Source organism: Equus asinus, chromosome 21 (genome assembly GCF_041296235.1).
Source record: "Equus asinus isolate D_3611 breed Donkey chromosome 21, EquAss-T2T_v2, whole genome shotgun sequence".
In the NCBI taxonomy this organism is placed as follows: domain Eukaryota; kingdom Metazoa; phylum Chordata; class Mammalia; order Perissodactyla; family Equidae; genus Equus; species Equus asinus.
In genome coordinates this window covers 67,877,944-67,896,277 of record NC_091810.1, presented here as the reverse complement: position 1 = coordinate 67,896,277, position 18,334 = coordinate 67,877,944, and the positions used below count along the sequence as shown (strand labels likewise).

The 18,334-nt window shown below is 36.5% G+C and overlaps 1 protein-coding gene across 7 annotated transcripts in view; it reads right to left on the bottom strand.

Annotated features, from left to right (window-relative positions):
• NEK10 (NIMA related kinase 10) overlaps window positions 1–18,334 on the bottom strand; it is a 214,473-nt gene that overhangs the window by 121,087 nt on the left and 75,052 nt on the right. For all 7 annotated transcript variants that reach the window (XM_044754603.2, XM_044754604.2, XM_014840925.3 and 4 more), the window contains one exon: window positions 253–328. In XM_044754603.2, the coding sequence (XP_044610538.2) occupies window positions 253–328 (76 nt within the window). The remainder of the gene's footprint in view (window positions 1–252; window positions 329–18,334) is intronic.

Sequence of the window (18,334 nt, the reverse complement as noted above, 5' to 3'; positions counted from 1 at the left end):
ATGTATAAGTAAGAAAAGTATTCCTCATGAGGGGCAGAGTTACCTTGGAGAAAAGATAATTTGTTTTTACTGTCATTTTAAACACACATATTGATGTATAATTCTGTACATGTGTATTACTCGGGTAATTGAGGAAAACATTAAATAAGCTTCTTTTTCCAAAATTGTCTTTCCTTTGCAAGCCAAGAAAAGAAATCAAAGCCCAAACCAGTTAACTATGATGGTTGCGAGCCATAAAATAGTTGTCCTTACCAGGAATACAGGATTGTTCCAACAACAGATGTGAGTTTACTGTTTTCTTGTTTTTGCTTTGCGAGGCCAAAGTCAGCTGCAATTCACAAAACAAAGCAACCTTAGTATACTTTCCAGAACTAACATGGTTCCTTAAACTTTTGACATTCTGCACAATAACCATTCCAGTTCACAATAGAAAGCTTTTCTTTTTTTCACTCTCTTGTCAAAATGCGCCATGTGCCAATCTTTCACACCACTCCCAGCCTTAATGCATGGCCTACATATAATATGCCATTATGCTATATATTTTAACATAATGAGGTTTACCATTTAAAAAAACTAACATAAGTCTTGCTGACTGAAATATAGGGCAAAGTGCTTATTGAACTTGTGATTCCACCTTTTAGGTTATCTTTCATAATTTCAAATTAATAGAATGAATCTAACATTTTGACATACGGCAGTCATAACCTCATATGGCCAAAAAAATAAAAATTAAAAATAAAGTAAGCCTGAATAACCATCACCATGAAGATCTGAAAACTTAGAATTAAATGGCATTTATTTGTACTAAATCACAGTACATATGATATTTAGAATCATCTCAGAATATTTACATATTGACAAAAGGATTCTGATTTTTAATTTAGAACACCAAAACTTATATTTAATATTAGCACTAGCTGTACTTTTCAAATCACCTACAGATGCTACTCTTTTTTAAACTGCTCAACAACTTAGGTCAAAGTGGTAGGAACAGATATTCTCACATCCTCATTGTACAGATGTATCAACATTTCAGGAGATTTAATTGCCCGGATTACACAAAAAGACAGTCCTGGGCCAGGGCAAGAATTCAAGCTGCTATTCCTAATAAGTTTTGAAGCTCAGAGCGTCACTTCGTAAAGTGCACCAAATGCTTATGGAATTTCACTGCAACAAACTTTAATAGAGTATTTGATTATTTATTTATACTAAAATGTCTCTCAGGTTGAAAATATTCCAAGGTAGTTTGACTTCAAAATAATAAGAATTCACAATTTTAATAACAATATTCATTTACTGAATAACAACTTTGAACTAGCACAAATTTAGCTGCTTACATGAATTGCCTAATTTAATACTCATAGCAATCCTGGAAAAATAGGTATTACTATAGTTAGTGCAGCTTAGTGTTTAAAACCAAGGACTCTGGGACCAAAGAGCCTCAATTCAAATCCTGGCTCCATCATGTGCTACCAGAGTAACCCTTGGAAAGTTATTTAATCTCCCTTTGTAGCAGTTTTCTTATCTGTAAAATAAAGATTATGGTAGTATAGTATATTAGTAAAATTTGAATAAGTTAACATACATAAATGTAGTTTTATATAATGTTGAACAACTGATGTGTACCATTATTTAATCTTCACAACCATTCATTTTATAGATGAGGAAACTGAGACTCAAAAATATCAAGTGGCTTGCCCAAAGTCTCCAAGGAGAAATTAAGAGTCAAGTGCGAATGTGGCGTTGCTGGATTCTAAAGCCCAAAATTCTTGTTGAAACAATATGTCAAAAAGAAAGATCAGGCCCAGATCATTTAGGTGACAAATCTAACCAACCATTTAAGGAACAAATACCAGTTCTGCACAAACTCCACCAGAAAATAGAAGAGAGGACACTTCCCAACTCATTTTATCAAGCCAACATTGCCCTGATACCAAAGCCAAAGACAATACAAGACAAGAAGACTAAACAATATCCCCCATGAAAATAACCATCAAAAATAATCAACAAAATAAGAGTAAATCAAATCCAAACATATATAGAAAGAATAATACATAATGACCAAGTCGGAGTTATACCTGAAATACAAGGCTGATTCAACATTTAAAAATCAATCAATATAGTTCAGCAGATCAGCACATTAAAGAAGGAAATCATATGCTCATCTCAACAGCTTTTTTGTATAAAAAGGATTTGACAAAATTCAACATCTATTCCTTTCAGCAAAGTAGAAATGGCTGGGTATTTACTTAATGTAATAAAGGTCATCTACAAAAACCTACAGCTAACTTTCCACTTAATGCTGAAAGACTGAATGCTTTTCCCTTGAGTTCAAAAACAAGGCAAAGATGTCCACTGCCACCATTCCAAGTCGAGATTAAACTAGAGATCCAGGTAAGTACAATATTTACATACAAATTTTCATGTGATCATAATTTTTAAATTTTTTTGATAAATTCCTTGGAATGAGATTATAAATCATATGATAAATATATGTTTAATTTTATAAAAATACTGCCAAACCAAAATTTTTCCAGTGTTTTCTTACCAGAAATACATGAGAATTCTAGCTGTTTCTGCATCCTCACCAGCATTTGGTGCTGTGGGTTTTTTTTTTTAATTAACTATTCTAATAAGTAAGTAGTAGTGGCTCCGTATAGCTTTAATTTGCATTTCCCTAACGACTAATGGTGTTGAACATTTTTCATTTACTTATTTGCCATCTGTGTCTTCTTTAATGAAGCCTCTTCAAAATTTGGCCCATTTTTTCATTGGGTTGCCTGTTTTCTTATGTTTTTGTTTTGGATACAAATTCTTTGTCTATGCATGAATTGCAAATATTTTCTCCCAGTCTGCCTCTTGTCTTTTTCATGGAATAGAAGTTTTAAACTTCGATGAAATTCAATTTATTAATTTTTTTCTTTACATATTATGGTTTTGACGTTATAGCTAAGAAATATTTGCCTAAGCCATGTAAAACAGTCCAGGCTATTCTGCTGAAGAGGCTGCATAGAAAAGAAACCCTGGAGGATAAGAGGCTGAGTTCTTGACAAAAGCCAGAACTAATTGCCAGCCCGTGAGAGAGCCTTCTTGGAAGTGGACCCTCCAGCCTGAGTCAAGGATCCAGAGGATGCAGCCCTGGCTGACAGCTTGACTGAAACTGTGGGAGATCCTGAGCCAGAACCACCCAGCTAAGCTGCTCCTGGATTCCTGACCCTCGGAAACGGTGAGAAAAATAAATGTTTGTTGTTTTCAGCAACTAAGTTTCATGGTAATTTGTTACACAGCGATGGGTAATTAACACAACCACTACCACCCCCTAGTCCAAGCCACCAAGAACACTCGCCTAGTCTCCCGAACCACCCCTGCTCCCATGGCTCCCTCTAAAACACAATTCTCCACATCAGAGCCAAAACGATCTTTGAAAATCCTAGAGCAGATATCACTACCTATAAGGTTAAAATCCTACAAAAACTTCTGATAAATACTAAGAATAAAGGCCAAACTCCTACCAGGCATATAAAACCAGACATGATCTGAGTTTTCATAAAAATCTTTCTTAACCATACTATCAAAAATTTGCCCCCTTCTTCAACACCCTTCTATTGCATTTACTTAATTCTTAATATCTTTCATTATCTGAAATTATTTTTATTTATTTAAAATTCACTTATATGTTTAGGGTCTGTCATTCTTAACTAGTATGCAAGATCCATGAAAGCAAGGACTTTATATTGTTCATCGCTATAGACTGACAGAGAGATCTTCTGATACATATATAGATATATATGTGCATAGATATGTATATCTGCCTATCTCTCCTCTCAATCCAGCAGTACTACTGACAAATGGGAAATACTAAAGGGCTAAGTGATAGGAAGTGCTGGTAAGAACTATTTACAAGCTAGTTGGCTTCCTATAACCTTTCTATTCCTCTAATACATATTGAAGAAAATTAGTGGGAATAGTATGGTATTTCAATATTTTTAGGGGCTCACTATAATTTTAGCACACATAAACCTAGACCAACTTGCAATCTAAAATAACACTTTGACTTTTAGTTCTAATGCTACATAGAAATTACCTTGTTTTTGTAAAAATGCCATTGATTTTGAAAGGAGTGATACACTTATCCTGTTCACTCCAGTTAATTTAGACAAATGGCAGAAACTCGGACAGATGTCAGCAAAAACACAAATGGTGGAGAAGTATTCTTAAAGAGAACAAAAGCTAATATTATTTGGCCATTTGGAAGATTTTGGTAGTAGCAGTAATGTTTCTATTACTCTTTCTTCATTTGTGATCATATTTAGAGTAGAGGAAAAGGTTTTATTTCAGGAACTGTGGTCATAAAAGCACTCATGTGCTATAATAGAAATTTTAAAATGCTAACAGAACATGTAGCACATTATGCCAAAAAAATTAGCATATAAAAAAATTCTCCTTTGATAGAGCAAATGAAACAGGAAATGTTCAAGACTGTAGCAATGTTAATGCTACAGTCTGTAGCTGTCAACCTTCAGGTGGAAAAGCTGTGTGGTCTCCAGTTGAGACCCTCTTGACCTGTCATTTACTATCTGTGTGGCATTGGACTCCTCACTCAGCTACTCTATTTTCTCAAAAAGGCCTGTAAAGCTTACCTTACCTCTTGCAAGTGTTGCTCCAACACAATCACAATAGAAGAGAAGCATTTTGAAATTGTGCGCAGATGTATGGTATTCTCGACCCTCTCCACAGGGAGCTTTTATCCATCACAGGCATGTCACTAACTCCCAAAGTCACAGCCAAGCCAGGAAGCCCTGGCCTTTGTCTGGAGCCTCATCCACAGCCTTATAAAGCACCTGCCCCTTCACACCTCAGACTAGGCTCATCATTCACAGTCATCTGGGACATCCCAAACACCAGATGCATCTCATCTTCTCCATTTCCTGGGCTTGAAATCTCTGTTCTTCTCTCCTGCTTTTATATTCACCCACTCACCAGCTTTTGTATCCGAATCTTTCTTTTGACTCTGTGATCAAAGTTTAAATGTGTCAGGAGCCCAGGCACTCACTCCTCCTGCAACAACCTAAGTGCACCTCATCAGAAAGCTTTTCCTTCTAAGACATTCTAGGGGGTATTTAACAATGGAAAAATCTACCAACCCCTGTCTTCATCACAGCAGGTCCCCATATAAGTACCACAAGTTCTCCTGATTGCTATTCTTTTCATTTAATTAACATTGGTTTATAACATTATATAAATTTCAGATGTACATCATTATATTTCGATTTCTGTGTAGATAACATCACATTCACCACCCAAAGACTAATTACCATCCATCACCGTACACATGTGCCAGGTCACCCCTTCACCCTTCTCCTTCACCCCTTCCTCTCTGGTAACTACCAATCTAATCTCTGCATTTATGTGTTTGTTTGGTGGTGTTTTTATCTTCTATTTATGAGTGAGATCGTGCAGTGTTTGACTTTCTCCGTTTAACTTACTTCACTTAGCCTAATACCCTCAAGGTCCATCCGTGTTGTAGCAAATGGCAGGATTTAATCTTTTTTATGGCTGAATAGTATTTCATTGTGGATATATACTACGTCTTCTTTATCCATTCAGCCCTTGATGGGCAGACACACAGATCAATGGAACAGAATTGAGGGCCCAGAAATAGTGGGCCCTTGATGGGTTGCTTCCGAGTCTTGGTTACTGTGAATAATGCTGCAATGATCATAGGGGTGCATGTATCTTTACACATTCACGTTTTCATGTTCTTTGAATAAATACCCAGCAGTGGAATAGCTGGATTGTATAGTAGTTCTATTCTTTATTTTTTGAGGAAGCTCCATACTGTTTTCCATAGTGGCTGCACCAGTTTGCACTCCCACCAGCAGTGTATGAGAGTTCCCTTTTCTCCACATCCTCTCCGACACTTGCTATTTCTTATCTTGTTAATTATAGCCATTCTGATGGGCATGGTGATAATCTCATTGTAATTTTGATTTGCATTTTTCCCTAATATTTATTTTCATTCTTTTCCATGTGGCCGTCCAGTTTTCCCAAAACCATTTATTGAAGACACTTTCTTTCCTCCATTGTACGTTCTTGGCTACTTTGTTGAAAATTAGCTGTGCATAGATGTGTGGGTTTATTTCTGGGCCCTCAATTCTGTTCCATTGATCTGTGTGTCTGCTTTTGTGCCAGTACCATGCTGTTTGGTTACTATAGCTTCATAGTATATTTTGAAATCAGGGAGTGTGATACCTCCAGTTTTGTTCTTTTTTCTCAGGATTCCTTTTGCTATTCAGGGTCTTTTGTTGTTCCAAATAAATTTTAGGATTCTTTGTTCTATTTCTGTGAAAAATGTTGTTGGAACCTTGATAGGGATTGCATTGAATCTGTAGATTGCTTTAGGAAGTATGGACATTTTAATGATGTTAATTCTTCCAATCGGAGAGCACGGTATATCTTTCCATTTCTTTGTGTCGTCTTCAATTGCTTTCAAGAATGTTTTATAGTTTTCAATATACAGGTCTTTCGCCTCTTTGGTTAAATTTATTCCTAGGTATTTTATTCTTTTTGTTGCAATTATAAGTGGAATTGTATTCTTAATTTCTCTTTCTGGTATTTTGTTGTTAGTGTATAGATGCACAACTGATTTTTGTTTGTTGATTTTGTATCCTGCAACTTTACTGTAGTCACTTATTATTTCTAAAATTTTTTGTGTGGATTCTTTAGGATTTTCTATATATAAAACTATGTCATCTGCAAATAGTGACAGTGTCACTTCTTCCTTTCCAATTTGGATCTCTTTTATTTTTTTTTCTTGCCTGGTTGTTCTGGCTAGGACTTCCAATACTATGCTAAATAAGAGTGGCGAAAATGAGCATTCTTGTCTGGTTCCTGTTCTTAAAGGGACAGTTCTCAGTTTTTCTCCATTGAGTACATTAGCCATGGGTTTGTCATATACGGTCTTTATTCTGTTGAGGTATTTTCCTTCTATACCCATTTTATTTAGAGTTTTTATTATAATGGATGCTATATCTTGTCAAACGCTTTCTCTGCATCTACTGAGATGATCATGTGGTTTTTATTCTTCGTTTTGTTACTGTGGTGTATCATGATTGATTTACAGATGTTGAACCATACCACATCCCCGGAATAAATCCCACTTGATCATGGTGTATGATCTTTTTAATGTATTGTTTTATTCAATTTGCTAAAATTTTGTTGAGGATTTTTGCATCGATGTTCATCAGTAACAATGGCCTGCAATTTTCTTTTTTTGTGTTGTCCTTATCTGGTTTTGGTATCAGGGTAATGTTGGCCTCATAAAATGAGTTAGGAAGCTTCCCCTCCTCTTCAATTTTTTGGAAGAGTTTGAGAAGGATAGTATTAAGCCTTCTTTGAACATTTGGTAGAAATCACCAGAGAAGCCATCTGGTCCTGAGCTTTTATTTTTTGTGAGGTTGTTGATTACTGTTTTGATCTCCTTACTGGTGATTGGTCTATTCAAATTCTCTATTTCTGGGTTGGCCCCATGCCTGAGTGGTTAAGTTTGCACACTCTGCTTCGGCACCCAGGATTTCACTGGTTAGGATCCTGGGCACTGACCTAGCACCGCTCATCAAGCCATGCTGAGATTGTGTCCCACACAGCAGAACTAGAAGGACCTACAAGTAGGATAGACAACTATGTACTGGGGGGGCTGGGGGAGAAGAAAAAGAAAGAATATTGGCAATAGATGTTAGCTTAGGGCCAGGGCCAATCTTTAAAACACATTCTCTATTTCTTCTTGATGCAGTTTTGGAAGGTTGTATGATTCTAAGAACTTATCCATTTCTTCTAGATTATCCAGTTTGTAGGTGTATAGCTTCTCATAGTATTCTCTTATAATTTTCTGTATTTCTGAGGTGTCCATTGTAATTTCTCCTTTTTCATTTCTAATTTTATTTATTTGAGACTTCTTTCTTTTTCTGGGTGAATCTAGCTACAGGTTTATCAGTTTTGTTTGTCTTTTCAAAAACCATCTCTTAGGTTCATTGATTTTTTTCTGTTTTTCTTTTAGCCCCTATTTCATTTATTTCTGCTCTGATTTTTGTTATATCCATCCTTCTACTGATTTAGGGCTTTGTTTGTCTTCTTTTTCTAGTTCTTTTAGGTGCACTATTAGATTGTTTATTTGAGATTTTTCTGGTTTGTTGAGGTAGGCCTGAATTGCAATAAACATCCCTCTTAGAACCACTTTTGCTGTATCGAATAAATTTTGGCATGGTGTATTTTCATTTTCAATTTTATCCAGGTATTTTTTTATTTTTCTCCTAATAGTGCAATTGCAAGCCCCTGAGCCTAGCAACCAGCCATGCTGGGGGCCTACTCACCTAACAGAAAAACTGCAAAGGGAGTGTGCTATGAGACCTTGCAGCCAACTGTGCTGTTTGTGGAACTATGCTCCACAAACCTCATTGATAAACATCCAGACAGGTGGGGAAAGCATAGGCTCCCTGGGTAACTTCAACAAGAGCAATTCAGCCACAACAGAAGGACACACAAGCCCACACAGGGGCCACTCCTTGGGACATTTGGACTGGTGACAAGAAGGAGGCACACTGCTGGGCCTCAAAAACTATCTCCTACATAAGGCCTCTTCTCCAAGATCAGGAGACATAGCTGACTTACCTAATACCTAGATATAAGCACAGAGAAAAAGGCAAAATGAAGAGGCAAAGGAATACATTCCAAGGAAGGGAATAGGACAAAATCCCAGAAAAAGAAGTAAATGAAACAGAAATAAGCAATCTACCTGAAAGGGACAAAAACTCATACAGATGCTCACTGATCTTGGGAGAAGACTGGATGAACGCAGTGAGAACATCTACAAAGAATTGGAAAATATAAAAAAGAACCAATCAGAAATGAAGAATACAATACTGGAAATGAAAAATTCACCACAGGGACTCAATAGCAGAGTAGAAGATACAAAAGAATGGATCAGTGAGCTGGACAAAAATCTAGAGGAAATCATCCAAGCTGAACAGAAAAAAGAATTAAAAGAAAGAGGACAGTCTAAGGAACCTCTGGGACAACATCAAGCACACTAACATCCATATTATATGTGTCCCAGAAGGAGAAGAGAAGGACAAAAGGGCAGAGAATCTATTTGAAGAAATAATAGCCGAAAAGTTTCCTAACCTAAGGAAGGAAACAAACATCGAAGTACAGGAAACACAGAGAGTGCCAAACAAGATAAATCCAAAGAGGCCCACACCAAGACACATTATTATTAAAATGTCCAAAATTAAAGATAAAGAGAGAATCCTAAAAGCAGCAAGAGAAAGGCAACAAGTGACATACAAAGGAAACCCCATAAGGCTATCAGCTAACTTCTCAGCAGAAACCTTACAGGCTGGAAGGGAGTGGCATGATATATCTAAAGTACTGAAAGGAAAAACCCTACAGCCAAGAATACTCTATCAAGCAAGGATATCATTCAGAGTGGAAGGAGAGATAAAGAGTTTCCCAGACAAGCAAAAACTAAAGGAGTTTATCACCAAGAAACCAGCCTTACACCAAATGCTACAGGGACTTATTTAAGTGGAAAAGAGAAGACCACAATAGGAATAATAAAATTATCCAAAAAAAGAAAAAGAAAACAGGCAATAAATTCGCTGGTAAAGATAAAAATAGAGTAAAGGTAGTAGATAAACCACCTATGAAGATAATATGAAAGTTACAAGACAAAAGTACTAAAATTACCTATTTCAATGATAAGAGGGTAATGATAGACACATACAAAATAAGAGGTTAGATATGATTTCAAAAACATAAAATGTTAGAGGAGGGGAGTAAAAGAGTAGAGCTTTTAGAAAGTCAAACTAAAGAGACTATCAACTCGACATAGACTGCTATATACATAGATTATTATATATGAATCTCATGGTAATCACAAACAGGAAACCTATAATAAATACACAAACAAGAAAGAGAAAGGAAATCAAACATGTTACTAAAGAAAGCCATCAAACCACAAGGAAAAGAACAAGAGAAGAAGAAAGGAACAGAGAAGAACTACTAAAACACCCAGAAAAAGTAACAAAATGGTAATAAATACATATTTATCAATAGCTACTTTAAATGTCAATGGACTAAATGCTCCAATCAAAAGGCATAGGGTGGCTGATTGGATAAAAAAACAAGACCCATATATATGCTGCATACAAGAGACACACTTCAGACCTAAAGACACTCACAAACTGAAAGTAAAAGGATGGAAAAAGATATTCCATGCAAATAGCAAAGAAAAGAAAGTTTGGGTAGCAATAATTATATCATACAAAATGGACTTTAAAACAAAAACTGTAAGGAGAGACAAAGAAAGGCACTACATAATGATAAGGGAACAACCTAATAAGAGGATATAACACCTGTAAATATCTATGCATCCAACATAGGAGCACCTAAATATATAAAGCAATTATTAACAGAAATGAAAGGAGAAATAGACAGTAACACAATAATAGTAGGGGACTTTAACACTCAACTTACACCAATGGATAGATCATCCAAATCAAAGATCAATAAGGAAACATCACCTTTAAACAACACATTAGACCAGATGGACTTAGTAAATATATATAGAACATTCCACCCAAAAAACTCAGAATACATATTCTTTTCAAATGCTCATAGAACATTCATCAGGACTAATCACATATTAGGCCACAAAATAAATCTCAATAAATTTAAGAAGATTGAAATAATACCAGGCATCTTTTCTGATAAAAAGGGTATGAAACTAGAAATCAAAAGCATGAAGAAAATCAGAAAAGCCAAAATATGTGGAGATTAAACAAAATGCTACTGAACAACTATTGAGTCAACAAAGAAAACAAAGGAGAAATCAAAAGATACCTGGAGACAAATGAAAATGAAAATACGACATGCCAAAAATCTATGGGATAGAGCAAAAGTGGTTCTCAGAGGGAAGTTTATAGCAATTCAGGCCTACCTCAACAAACAAGAAAAATCCCAAATAATCAATCTAACAGTGCACCTAGAGGAACTGGAAAAGGAAGAGCAAACAAAGCCCCAAATCAGCAGACAGAAGGAAATAATAAAAATCAGAGCAGAAATAAATGAAATAGAGACTAAATAAACAATAGAAAAAAATCAATGAAACCAAGAGCTGGTTCTTTGAAAAGATAAACAAAATTGACAAAGCTTTAGCTAGATGTACCAAGAGAAAAAGAGAGAAGACTCAGATAAATAAAATAAGAAATCAGAGGAGAAATTACAATGGACACCTCAGAAATACAGAAGATTATAAGAGAATACTATGAAAAGCTATAGGCCAACAAATTGGATAATCTAGAAGAAATGAATAAATTCTTAGAATCATAAGCTATAGGCCAACAAATTGGATAATCTAGAAGAAATGAATAAATTCTTAGACTCATAAAACCTTCCAAAACTGATTTAAGAAGAAAGAGAGAATTTGAATAGACCAGTCACCAGTAAGGAGATCAAAGCAGAAAATGAAAACCTCCCAAAAAATAAAAGTCTGGGATCAGAAGGTTTCCCTGGTGAATTCTACCAAACATTCAAAGAAGACTGAATACCTATCCTTCTCAAACTCTTCCAAAAAATTGAAGAGGAGGGGAAGCTTCCTAACTCATTCTACAAAGCCAACATTACCCTGATACCAAAACCAGAAAAGGACAACACAAAAAAAGAAAATCACAGGCGAATGTCATTGATGAACATCAGTGCAAAAATCATCAACAAAATACTAGCAAATCGAATACAACAATACATTAAAAAGATCATACACCGTTATCAAGTGGGATTTATTCCAGGGATGCAGGGATGGTTCAACATCCACAAATCAATCAATGTGATACACCACATTAACAAAATGAACAATAAAAATCACATGATTATCTTAATAGATGCAAAGAAAGCATTTGACAAGATATAGCATCCATTTATGATAAAAACTATAAATAAAATGGGTAGAGAAGGAAAATATCTCAACATAATAAAGGCCATATATGACAAACCCATAGCTACTATGATTCTCAATGGAGAAAACTGAACGCTATCCCTCTAAGAACAGGAACCAGACAAGGATGCCCACTTTCACCACTCTTATATAACACAGTATTGGAAGTCCTAGCCAGAGCAACCAGGCAATAAAAAGAAAGAAAAGGGATCCAACATTGTTGAAAGAATTGAAGAACACACAAAGAAACTGAAAGATATTCCGTGCTCTTGGATTGGAAGAATTAGCATAGTTAAAATGTCCATGCTTCCTAAAGCAGTCTACAGATTCAGTGAAATCCCTATCAAAGTTCCAACAACATTTTTCACAGAAATAGAACAAACAATCCTAAAATTTATATGGAACAACAAAAGACCTCTAATAGCAAAAGGAATCCTGATGAAAAAGAACAAAACTGGAGGTATCACACTCCCTGATTTCAAAGTATACTACAAAGCGACAGTAACCAAAATAGCATGGTACTGGCACAAAAACAGACATACAGATCAATGGAACAGAAGCAAGAGCCCAGAAATAATCCAACACATAAATAGACAACTAATTTTCAACAAGGGAGCCAAGAACATAAATGGAGAAATGAGAGGTTCTTCAATATATGGTTTTGGGAAAACTGGACAGCCACATGCAAAAGAATGAAAGTAGACAATTATCTACATCATGCACAAAAATCAACTCAAAATGTATTAAAGACTTGAATGTAAGATCTGAAACACTGAAACTTCTAGAAGAAAACAGAAGCAGTATGGTCTTAAGAAGCATTTTTTCAAATAAAATGTCCGACTGAGCAAGGGAAACAATAGAAAAAATAAACAAATGGGACTACATCAAACTAAAAAGTTTCTGCACAGCAAAGGAAACCATCACAAGACAAAAAGACAATCCAACAATTGAGAGAAGATATTTGCAAACCATATATCAGATAAGGGGTTGATATCCAAAAAATACAAAGAACTCATACATCTTAACAACAAAAAAACCAACAACCAAATTTAAAAATGGGCAAAAGATCTGAACAGGGATTTCTCCAAAGAAAATATATAGATGGTCAACAGGCACAAGAAATGATGTTCAACATCATTAGCTATCAGGGAAATGCAAATCAAAACTACACTGAGATATCACCTCACTCTGGTCAGAATGGCTATAATTAACAAGACAGGAAACAACAAGTATTGGAGAGCAGATGGAGAGAAGGGCACCCTCATACACTGCTGGTGGGAGTGCAAACTGGTGCAGCCACTATGGAAAACAGTATGGAGTTTCCTCAGAAAATTAAGAATAGATCTACCATATGATCCAGCTATTCTACTGCTGGGTATTTATCCAATGAATATGAAAACATGAATGCATAAAGATACATGCCCTGCTATATTCATTACAGCATTATTCACAATAGCCAAGACTTGGAAGCAACCTAGGTGCCCATCAAGGGACGAATGGATAAAGAAGATGTGGTATATATACACAATGGAATACTACTCAGCCATAAGAAATGATGAAATCCAGCCATTTGTGACAACATGGATGGACCTTGAGGGCATTATGCTAAGAGAAATAAGTCAGAGGGAGAAAGACAAATACCATATGATCTCACTTATAAGTAGAAGATAAAAACAATGACAAACAAACACATAGCAACAGAGATTGGATTAGTGGTTACCAGAGGAGAAGCGGGGAGGGAGGAGGGTGAAAGAGGTTATTAGGCACATGTGTTTGGTGATGGATTGTAATTAGTCTTTGGGTGAAGATGATGTAATCTACACAGAATTCAAAACATATTACCATGTACACCTGAAATTTATATGTTATAAACCAATGTTACTGCAATAAAATAAATAAATTAAAAAAATTTTGCAACGAGTTGAATAGAAAAAAAATATATATATATAATATAATAACCATTTTAAGCTCACAAGACATACAAAAACAGGCCACAGCTGGATTTGTCCTTAGGAACATTTGCCACAGTTTTAAGCTGCTGAGAGTTCCACATTACTTGTTACTGCAGCATAACATGGCCTACCCTGACTAATACAATAGCGTTGACAACATTCTAGCCTTTATCACCCTGTAATACAACTATAAGCCCCATGAAGATGTGGCCACATCTGTCATACTTATCTTGTTCACTGCAGGATGTCGCAGCTGAGGAAATAATTGCTGAGTGAAGAACTGAGGACAGTCTTCACCATAAGACCATGAGGTCAGGAGACAGAGACCAGGGCTTTTGTCCTATGTCCATCCCCATCTGCCTGGCATATGATGGCATTTGATGAGCATTCAAGCTTTTGATAAATGTTCCATTGAATGAAGTATGTCCTCATTGCTATTATCAGGAGCAACAGCCAAATGTCGTTTGAGAAACATCTAGAAATATGCACAGCCTGCTTGGTTGCAGGATGAACATGTGGCCTCTTGAGTCATGCACTAAAGGCCATCTGAAATCTATAATATATAGTCAGATGAGTTTTGTTTTTTCCTTTTCCTTTCTTTTTTATTTGGGAGCAGGGGATAAAAGGAGGCAGGTAGGATTTACATTAAATATTAAATATTGTGAATATTTGAAAAAGCCAAGAAATGTGAAATGGCGGGTTCAAGGGCAAGTTCATTTTCAGCAGATTTCCTCCTTCAGAGTCATTCTGTAGGGAGATGGCCCCATGTGGATCTTACTTGGCAGGTGGCATATATAGAGCTAACTTTGACTGTGTTTTGCTCAGTGTGCCACTGAGTTGGGGTCTGTTTCTTTGTGTGGCCTCCAAGCCTGCAAACAAATGCAGGGGCAAGATTTGGACATATTTCCTGGCACAAGCTATTAAAAGATACAGTCTTTTAGGGGCTGGCCCTGTGGCCTAGTGGTTAAGTTCGGCTTCAGTGGCCTGGGTTCGGTTCCTGGGCACAGACCTATACCATCTGGCAGCGGCTGTGCTGTGGCAGTGACCCATACACAAAATAGAGAAAGACTGGCACAGATGTTAGCTTAGGAGGAATCTTCCTCAGCAAAAACAAACAAAAAGATACAGTCTTTTAAAGGGAAACATATTTAGACATTAAAATTAGATACCATTTGTAAAACCACGCATACCTAAATACGTTAGTACTCCCTACTCTGCTGCCTCATGAAGGCAAACGCCAGCCAGCACACCTTCTATAAATAACTGCAAACCAACCTCAATCTTAAAACATCTAATTCCCCTACAGAGAGAAAAATGAGATGAGGGAATTTTTAGTTTTCCTAAGGCTTTTTTATCTGGTTACGTGTTCAATATATTTCATCTCATGCATCTTAAACATCATTTGGCAATTCTGTGCTTCTTTTCCAAGAGTAATAAACCTTCTAGCACAAGAAAAGACAAAAATAAAATTTGACAAGGCTGCCCCTTTGTGGTGACATGCTTTCACATACACGCCATGCTATATTTTTATAGGGGTTATGAATTGCCGCTACATTTCAACCTTCCAAAATATGGGAATCCTATATATTTGGTTTCAAATTAATGCCATAAGATTTAGTTTAACCAGAACCTCTATTAAAAATAAGAGTGTCTAATGTCTAAATTTCTATCAATAGTGAAAGACACTGGAAAACATATTGCATCACTATTATATTTTAAAAATCAAGAGTAATATCAAATATCTGTGGATTATCTTTTTAGTCATAAAACCACTTTATATTCATTGAAAATAATGGTAGCACATCAACGGCCCGTCCACACAATTGCTTTAGTGGAGAGAAACTGGACTAAAATAAGATTCTGTTCTGAGATTTAGCACTGCTTCTTTATTTGAAACTAAAACAATACTGCCTCACTTAAAGCCAAAAAGTCCTGAAAGTTGAAAATAATTTTTAAAATTATTAGTTCCTAAGGATAAGTCTAAGAAAGATTAACAGGAAGAAGGTTGGGCAGAATGACAATGAGGGGCAGAACAGAGAAAAAAATTAAAGTTTGCTTATTCTTGTAAAACAAAGTAACTTTTTCCGGGGAGTTCTTTATAATTTGAATGCAAGCAAAAAAATATACTTTTACTAAAGTTACAGAGCAAACACGACAGTTTGATATTTTCGTTTGATATTTTCTTAAGTCTAGCGTGTAGACCTAATGTAACCAGCCTGGTCATTTTGGATTAAAAGGTGAACTGACCATATATTTTTATCTCCTCTAGCTTTCAAAACTTTGCTAAATGAGGGGAAAGGAATTTTCTTTGAAAAGTTACTAACCCACAGGGACAATGAGAATGGGTTTGGTGACAACAGAGGATGAGATATTCCAATGAATTTTTGAAAAATGGAAAGTGGACACAGAATGGTACAAAGCCAAGGGCCCAACCCACATATCTGAGAATAGGAAGGCCAAAAGGGAGCCCATTCATCCTGCAGAGCCCAGGGTGCAGCCCAAGTGAGAAGCCAAGTAAAGAGCTCAAAACACAGAATTGAGATCAAGTCCTAGGCCCTTCCCATACTGACACCGAGCACGAGCAGTAACTGAGTTCCCTCTGCCACTAGCAGAAAAACAGAGATGATTTCCCAAAGACACTGAACCAGAAAAAACCAAGCCAAATGGGACTGAACTCATGGGAATTAGGTGAAAATCTCGCAAATGAATGTGGTTCCCTTTGTCCCCTTCATCCATGCTACTCCCAGAATGACAGCAGACAGATAAACGTTGCCTCAGGCAAGACACTGGAGGGGCACTTTCTGGGGAAAGTTTAAGTAATAACTTTGGGAGTTTCCAAAGGGAAAGTTCCACGGTGCTCTGAAGTCCACCAGATGACAGGCTTAACTGGAACCACAGAGCTTCCAACAGACTTTTTAGTGTCCTTCTCATAAGTATGGAGGGCCAGCCTAGGATCAAGAGACATTTGAGGAAAGTCTCCAACAGGAAATAGAGATCAAAGTAAACAGAAAAACAAAACAAAACAAAAGGTAGGCCTACAAGATATGGAAACAATGAAACAATGCAAAGTGCTGAAGAAAGAAAAGTCTATATTATCCTGAGAGACAATAAATGCAGAATTCCATGAAAATGGAATAAAGAACAAGATAAAGTTTGGGGGAATTAAAAGTACTACAATCAGGGGCTGGCCCCAAGGCCAAGTGGTTGAGCTCGCGTGCTCCGCTGCAGGCGGCCCAGCGTTTCGTCGGTTTGAATCCTGGGCGCAGACATAGCACTGCTCATCAAGCCACGCTGAGGCAGTGTCCTGCATGCCACAACTAGAGGGACCCACAATGAAGAATATATAACTATATACCAGGGGGCTTTGGGGAGAAAAAGGAAAAAAATAAAATCTTTAAAAAAAAAAGTACTGCAATCAAAATCAAATATTCACTAGAAGGACTAGCAAATAAAGTTGCAGAAATAACTCTAAAGCTGAACAAAGGGACAAAGAGCTGAAAACTAAGAAGTATTTTTTAAAATTAGGAAATTATTTAGTATATAAAACATCTAAGACTAATAGAAATTCTAGAAGAGAAAACAGAGAAAGCAGAGGGGAGAAAACTAGTGAAGAAATAATGCAGGAAAGTTTCCCAGAACTGATGTTTCCGGCTTCAGATTTCAGAGCACACCTAGTTCCAGACATATCGGGTGAAAAGATACCCACCCAAAGCAGGCAATAAGAGAACATCCTAAACGTCTCCAGAGAGATAAAACAGCTCACTACCAAGCAATCAGAATAGCAGTGGATTTTCTAACAGCAAAAATATATACCAGAAGACCGAAGTAATGCCTTCAAAATTTGAAAAAATAATGACTTTCATTTGAGAGTACTACTCCCAGCCAAACTACCAAGCAACTAAGAGGGCCTCATAAAAATATTTCGTGACATGCAAGCATCTAAAAATTATAATCTCCAAAGCACTCTTTCTTAGGGAAGTACTAGAAGATATACTTCAGTAAAAAAGGGGGGTTAAAAAAAGAAAGAGAGAGACACAGGATATGAGAAACAGAGACTGCAATCAGAAAAGGAAGAAATCAAAGTTCCAGGACTATGGCCGTCAAATCTGGTCTACATTACAGCAAGCAGCTACAGGATTGGGTGCCCAGGGAAACAAAATTGAGAATAATTGTCATGTTTGACCATGTGGAAATAGTACAAATAGGGCTTTTATAGGTAGTGTAGTGGTTAAGTTCGCACACCCCAATTCAGCGGCCCGGGGTTCACAGGTTCAGATCCTGGGCATGGACCTAGCACTGCTCATCAAGCCATGCTGTGGCAGGTATCCCACATGTAAAGTAGAGGAGGTTGGGCACGGATGTTAGCTCAGGGCCAGTCTTCCTCAGCAAAAAG